Source organism: Gavia stellata, chromosome Z (assembly GCF_030936135.1).
Source record: "Gavia stellata isolate bGavSte3 chromosome Z, bGavSte3.hap2, whole genome shotgun sequence".
NCBI classification, from domain to species: domain Eukaryota; kingdom Metazoa; phylum Chordata; class Aves; order Gaviiformes; family Gaviidae; genus Gavia; species Gavia stellata.
Genome location: NC_082637.1, coordinates 20552966 through 20560368, shown reverse-complemented (window position 1 = coordinate 20560368; position 7403 = coordinate 20552966). Strand labels below are relative to the sequence as shown.

General features: G+C 38.0%; 1 protein-coding gene across 1 annotated transcript in view; it reads right to left on the bottom strand.

Annotated features, from left to right (window-relative positions):
* Window positions 1-5396: 5396 nt before the first annotated feature.
* The window catches only part of DDX4 (DEAD-box helicase 4), a 42421-nt gene continuing 40414 nt past the window's right edge, over window positions 5397-7403 (bottom strand). The window contains exon 20 of the mRNA XM_059833458.1: window positions 5397-5474. Coding sequence (XP_059689441.1) covers window positions 5397-5474 — 78 coding nt within the window. The remainder of the gene's footprint in view (window positions 5475-7403) is intronic.

Below are 7403 nucleotides of genomic sequence, written 5' to 3'. Positions count from 1 at the left end.
GCCTGAGAAGCAAGTGGTCCCTCACCTCCTCCTGATCCTGATGCATCCTAAGATACTTTTTTCCTAGCTGCTTAAAACTAGCGGTTCACAGTCATCATGTGATGTGCCAGAACTCCCAGCTTCTTCTTGAGTTTTTGTTCAGTGGTTTGATTCGGTCTCACAGAATCAGAATCACAGAATGGTTGAGGCTGGAAGGGAACTCTGGAGGTCATCTTGCCCAACTGCTATAAGCCTTAAACTTAGTAGAACATTTTCAATTTCCCTTTCATTTTTACTTAAAAATAGTATTCAGTCCTTTGTGCAATTTCTTAGCCTTCCTCTGTACTAATACACCAGTAACTTACCTGTAAGAACTTAACTGCCTCAGAGTATTTTGAGTCATGATCATTATTTCCAAAGCGATTGTGCCCACTGACTTTCAAGATATCATGCCTGACTGACTATAGATTACTGAGTACTCGGGGGAATGCAGTTTAATTACAAGGTAGTGACAGAACATTCATGTAACACAAGGACAATATCGTCTGCAACCACAGCTGTACACCAACCAATGAGGTTCATACCCTAGTGTTGTATCACAGTACAGCCTAGGTAACTATGAAGAGAAAAATGAAGACTTTTTATCAGTACAGGACTCAAACATAGCTGGGGGGGGAAATCCGAGACGGAACCAGAAACCACACATATTTATCATTTGGTGCAAGTCCCAGAAAATAAAGGTTATTAAAAACAACTTACGTGTTCCCACTGTAGCAGTGCAACAGAATGCACTAGGATGACCATGGTGTGTAGGGTCATCTGTTTTGTACTGTTGTTATTTCTTTTTTATATATATTCAAGTGTATCAAACAATTTCAAGAATCATTTCAGGCATCCCAGAAACAAGCCATGAAAAACCAAGTGTTAGATGAATTCTGCCATGTTCAGAAAACCTCATAATCGCACCAATGATCACAGACTGACCAGTAACAAAAAAACAGCCATACACACCATCCTTATGAGGTTTACAGGATCAGAGTGGACAACTATCTGTCCCAGCAAATTTCCACGCTAGGAGCTCAGACTGGTTCACAGAACATCCAAACTCCCCACTACCAACTGTCTAGCAGCTCCAAATGCCTTTTTTTAAAAAAAAAAAAAGAATGCCTACAGGGACTGGCACTTATGCTAGTTATGGAGGTAGAGCTTCTTCCAGAAAAAGTCTGTTTATCAAAGCTAGCCTTGTGCAAGGTTCTCTCTGCTGTTTGTCCTTCATTTTTCAGCTATACAAAGAAACCCTTGACTTCACTTACTTGTTGCCACTCCTAGAACTGCTGTTCTGATCAGGATCCACAGACAAAACACAGTCGTCGCAAGTCACCGCTACAACCATCCTCTTCACCCTCGTAACTGCAGTCCTGTCAGACTCTGATGAGAAACTCAACTCATGATGAAAAGAAGTTCAGGCACTGCATTAAGTGTGTTACTATTGCAATATGTCAGAAATATGAAAAAGCAGCATTCAAAGTGTTGTTGAAGAAAAGGCGGCTTGATGGCATTTTGCAAGACTAGCCTGTCAAGAACCCCCAGCTTCATCTCAAACTACGCTCCAATACAAACAGCATTTTTTACATAAACATGGAGGATAGGAAGATAGGAAAAAACATTCAAGGATCTGAAGTTAACACAACTGTAGGCATCTAAAAGGAATTACAGGTACTTTGTTCTCAGGTTTCAATCAGTTCAGTAAAACCTTTTAAGAACACAACTCCCAGCTGCCACCTGAAGGACAACGGCGGCACTCTTTTGAGTGAAAACAGTATTTCCCAGTAAGACTTTCAACATTCTCCATAAATATAAAATCACCTGAGTGCAGGAATAAAAATAACAGACAGGCAGCTGACAGTACAGTTCATTCCCCACCCCAATTTCCCTTGTTTGTCAAGTGTTTACTCCAGCTGCAGATAAGATTGAAATATTTTCCTGCAGATTAAACATGTATTTAAAAGTGTCACAAGAGGCTTAAAACAAAACTAAATATTCAAGAAAGAACTGTAGTTTTCTGCAAATATTATTCTTGAAGTTTTTCATTTTCCTTAATCCTAATTCTCCCTCACCTCCTTTTCAATCGGCATTATATACTTATCAGCCAAAATTATCTGACATCAGACTTGGTTCTTCAAGTTCTCACCCTCTCATAAAGAGAAGTAAATCTGACTTCTTTTCCTCTTAAAATTATTCCATTACCATTCTAGGGACAGGTTTTGTTGGGTTTTTTTTTGTTTTTTGGGTTTTTTTTCCACTATGTAGCAGGAAAAAAATCAACAACATGTAAACATTTGCTTGTGTCAACTCCTACCACTTCAGAAACTATTTAAATGAAAGAAAGGGCCAGTTTTATTCCCTTAGGAAAGGGGCAGTTCTGAACATGCAGAAAAACAGGCTGAAGTTGCAGAATGCACAAGTAAGAAATAAACATTTCCACGTAAAGGAAATGCAAAAAAGTCTGCCTTGCCCAGAGTAATACGGTGTGTGTTGAACAGTGCTATGTTTTATTTATGGACTGTTGTAAAAGGGAACTTCAAGCACTAATGTCTGCAAACATTGTGCCACCAAACGTTCCAGAGCGACTTTACCACGTGTTCCAGATTTATGCATGCACTATTTAATGCACTACCAATTATTACATTGGTAAAGTCAGCTGGTTATTACTCTGTCTTAAATAACTTACTTTGGTAATTTGGTTAATATTTTTGATAAATTCGATACCCTATGGCTCATTTACACCTAGCTGAAGCAGAAGAAAAAGGAAGAATGTTGCTCACTGCATAACGCCACTATCTTTCAAAACAAAGAGATACTACACTTCAGGACTGCATGCAGGCAAATTCAAACAGAAGTTCTGTGCAACCCTTTTCTACCTAGAAACACCAGGAAATCAATCGAGTGTCTGCATGGAAAGACAAGATGCAAAAAGTATCTATAAAGAACAGAGTGATGAAACAGTGTATCAGCAGTCCAACATGTGCATTGAAAAGATACTGCAAGCATGCACACATACTGACTTTCCAGTTTTACCTTTAACCAGATAAAGGTTTACTCAGAAAACCAAACATTACCAACCTTCTTCCCACCCATCCCAAATTACACAAAGATGAATACTCCTTTCTCAAAGTATTTAAGTTAAGGAAAGACCATGAGTTCTGATAAACATGCAGTACACTCTTAATTCTTGTAGGAGTAATTTCAGATGCTATCTTTGATAAACTGTAACAGGTACTAAAAAGTTAATGTAATCATTACTTTCCAAGCTACAAATAAAATGCAAGCCTGAGATTGCTGCAGCTTTAACTTCCACCCACCACATCTTCTGGCCTTTAGTCGGGTATGACCAGTTACACCTTAAACTCCTCTAAAGAAGATTAAATTCCACCATATTTAGTTTTTCATGCAGTGCTTCTAAAGGAAGATGTTGAGCCATTTCACTTACAGGTACCAGCAGCAAAATGTGACATAGCACTACAGTAACAGTAGCCCTAAGCTAGAACAGCACCATTTTTTCCTTATCTAGCTTTTAGTGCAAGTGATTAAGAACAACAGGGCCAGAACAGCTCTTTAGACAGCTACAGAACTCCCTCTGTTGCCCCCTCCAACTTAGAAGACAGTAAGACAGGAGGCAAAGCAAGAAACAACAGTGATCTAAGTAGTCCTTTAAACAAGGCTAAGCCAAGTTACCTTCACAGGTTTATTCTAGGTTACAAGTGATCCATGACTGTATTTCCTGTGGTTTCTTTTCACAGAAACGGAAGGCTTCATCAACTGCACAGCTTCCTCCAAAAATTACAGTTCACTCACATTTGTTGCAGCCAGCAACCAAAAGCACCCTCAATTTCTTAGCTGAAATTCAGAATGGATGCAAAAATCCTGAAGGAGACTTGTCAGGAAAAGGAGTCATGCTGCCCAGGATACTGCACTCTGAATTACAGACTTCATCTTAAATATTTAAACACAAGTGCTTATGAGTTGCGATTTAGGCATACTTCAGCTCACTTCCAAGTACAGAAGACTTATTTTACTTTTTGACATGTTATGTGGCAGTAAAACTACAGTCTACAAGAATAACAGTATTTTTGTAAATAGATATTTAAGTACATAGATACTTTTGAAAATATATTAATACAAAAAATAAGAATGCCAGCCCGCTTTTCCACAATAACAGATTACATAGTACTGCCCAAGTCAGTTCTGATTCCCACAAACTTGGGCATTAAACCTTCAGCCTTGTAAGCAGAGCTTAAATTTATTACCTCCCCGTATTAAGTCGGAAGACTGTACAAGAAATAGTGCTCAGCATTGTGTGCTAAATACCAGAGAACATGAGATGCTTGTAAGCTTGTTCAGCTGTGCAAGACATTACAAATTATAATTATTTTGCCATTTTCCTTTGGGACACAAAGTTATGCATCTTTGTAGCATACTGCACTGGTAAATAAAAAAAAAACATTTCAAAGAAAAAGCAACTTTAAGGAAATCTCCTTGAACTGTTAATGGCTGCTTAGCCTCCATAGCTTCTACAAGTCTGGGAAACTTGTTTTGAACACAAGCCACCAAGCTTGTTCTAAAGCACACTTTTCCACAAGAGATAACAGAGGAGTAATTATGTCTGTCCAAGGCAAAAACATCGTACCAGAAGCAACACAGAGTTCCATCCTTCTCAGAAGACGGCTCTGTAAAAACATGTGTTTCAACTATGCTGTGGATGTAGCCACTGACCTTTAGTTCCATATGGAGATGCACATGTTCCATGTGTGTCAAAATAATACCAGTTCATGGAACTGCAATGACATATGCTTTTTTGTATATCTGATGTAGAAGCAACCATCAATACACATTCCTCAAGCTTTTATTAAGTAACTGTGTACAAGATGTTTAACAGATCCCTAAGATTAAGTCATCTCATTACTAGACTCAAATTTTGTAACTAACCTGTTACAAAAAGGAATGAACATTAAGTTTAGATGAGCCCTTTACATAAAGCTCTTTCCTGAACTAGGTCTTCACAAGACTATCTTCCCATGCAGAATTTTGATAACAAAGTAGTAAGTTCAAGTGATCTACTATTTTCCACTTGCAAAATCCCCATCTTTTTACAGCAGCAAACTAGCTACAAAGCATCAAACACTTACTGAACGTTTTAACGCTTCATACCTGAAATGTTTCCCTAAAAATTGGTTTTGACTTCCTACATTAAGTGATAATCATCACTGGGTTCATTATAACAGAGTACATATACATTGCTGCAAGCTTTAGAATATGATACGAGCTACTCATTTAAACAGTAAGCAGTAAGGAACATTAACTGCAACAGTTCACTTAAAGCACAACAGAATACAACCTAGTTTGATACTGAAGTAGTTTTAATCCCATGACTCAAATGCACTTGAAGAATACATCTTCATTCCTCCTGGGTTCATGTTGCCTCTGCCTCTGTAATTCTAGGAAACAGAACAGGTACTAGTTTAGAATACTAACACTTTCAATCATTTAACAGTAAAAGTCACTACGAAATTTTAGCCTTCTGCATGCATGTCTCTCAGTGTAATTTGAACATCGTGGTTTTTTAAATACATACAGAAGCTCTTTCATCATTAAACTTCTATACGTAAGGTTTTTAGACCCCAGTATGAAATTAATGCACTTTAATGAACCTCAGATATTATCAAGTGTGGGAATAATCCTTCCCAAAGTTCAAATCCCAACTTCTTCTCTTACCCAACACAAATCAGTTCACACAACTTTGGGGGAAAACTTCCTTCTCAGTTTCTTACTTAAGAATTACTGTCTGCATTACTTCCCCAGCAAAATCCTTTTCCTTTGGAAAAAGGATGAAGCCCAGTCATCTATAAGATTGTCCCAAAATAATCAGATAAAAGCCTCCAACAGATTCCTCTTTCAAATTCATCATTTGATTATCAAATGGCCCTTTCATGCATTCTTTTTGAAAGAGAAAGTGAATACTGTAAAAACACATTTAAGATGTTACCTTTCTTCACCAGGAGAAAGGGCACTAGATGATCAAAGCCTCTCTTTCAGTAATAGTAAACCAGCAAAAAACAGCTTTAATAGTTAATTTCAAAGAAAAAAAGAGGGCTGATTACAAATGAACAGTTTATGTCAGAATCACTGACATCAGAAGATCTCATAAGAAAGGAATTAGAACCTGATGATCTCCAACTCAAGAGTTGGTGCACTGCATGTATGCGATTAAGAGGGCAGTACTCCCAAGGCGAACAGACAGATTTCCCCTGAAACTGTTCTATTCACAAGTATGTGGACAGTCACAGCCAGATTTGTTAACTCAGAGGTCATAAAGGACATGAAGGACAGACTTGGACCTAGAAATGACAGATTTCATGAAATGCTGGGAGACACTCTGCAAAGGCTAGAGATGTGTATTTGGAAGCAATCTAGGCTCAAAAGGTTGATGAGATCCACCTTTGAAAGCAATCTATACAAATTAAAAAAGTGTCCTTGAACAGGAAGGAAGACCCACTGAGGCTGCATGCATGAGAAGGAAGCAAAAGTTCAAGTGTGTAACTGAGGTTCCATGAAGACCCAAAGAAAAAAGATTGAGATCTGATTAGGGAACTGATCAGACAGGTAAATACACCCGAAACACCCAATACTTTCAATAATTATGGTATGGAAAAAGACAGTTAATGAAAGGAATGACTGAGCTTCAACTTAAGCTTCAAACATTGTGTAAGCAGTGAGAGTAATTATTTCTCTTGTGGTCTTTAAGAAAGTATTAACATTTAGAATGCAACTGACATGTGATAAAGCTTTTACTGAAGCAAGAGATCAAGGAAAGGCTTTTCATGAAGGCATTAAAATCCAAGCAGATAAAAGCAAGAAGTTTCAAACATCAGTTGAAAAAGAAAATCATCTGAAGTAGGAGCAGGCATAGAATTTAAGTCCTAAACTACTGACTGCAGAGTGATTTGAGAGCTGTACCACCTAGGCTGTCTCATTTACTCAAGTCGTATTTTAACATCTGGTATCAGCAACACTAAGAGACCAGAAGGCTCCTCCCCATCACAGACATTAAGAACAATTTTGACATGGGTCAGATTGGGGCATTTATCTAGCTACAATTAGCTGAAGTTTGTAGTCAAATGAGTTAGTTGATCGAGTGATTCTTAACAAGCAGTGACTGTGTAACTAGCAACTACTTGCTCCTACCCTATATGTGTAGTAGAGAAACTTCTGGAATTACAGCCTTTGCGTATGTTTGCCCAAACCTTTTCTTCCAGGGTAATTCTTGACGCTACAGATCAAGACTAATGCAGCTAGTAAGGCCACACTATAAAAGTCCAAGTCAAGCAAGTTGTACAAAATTAGTTTCAGAAATACCGAGGACTTTG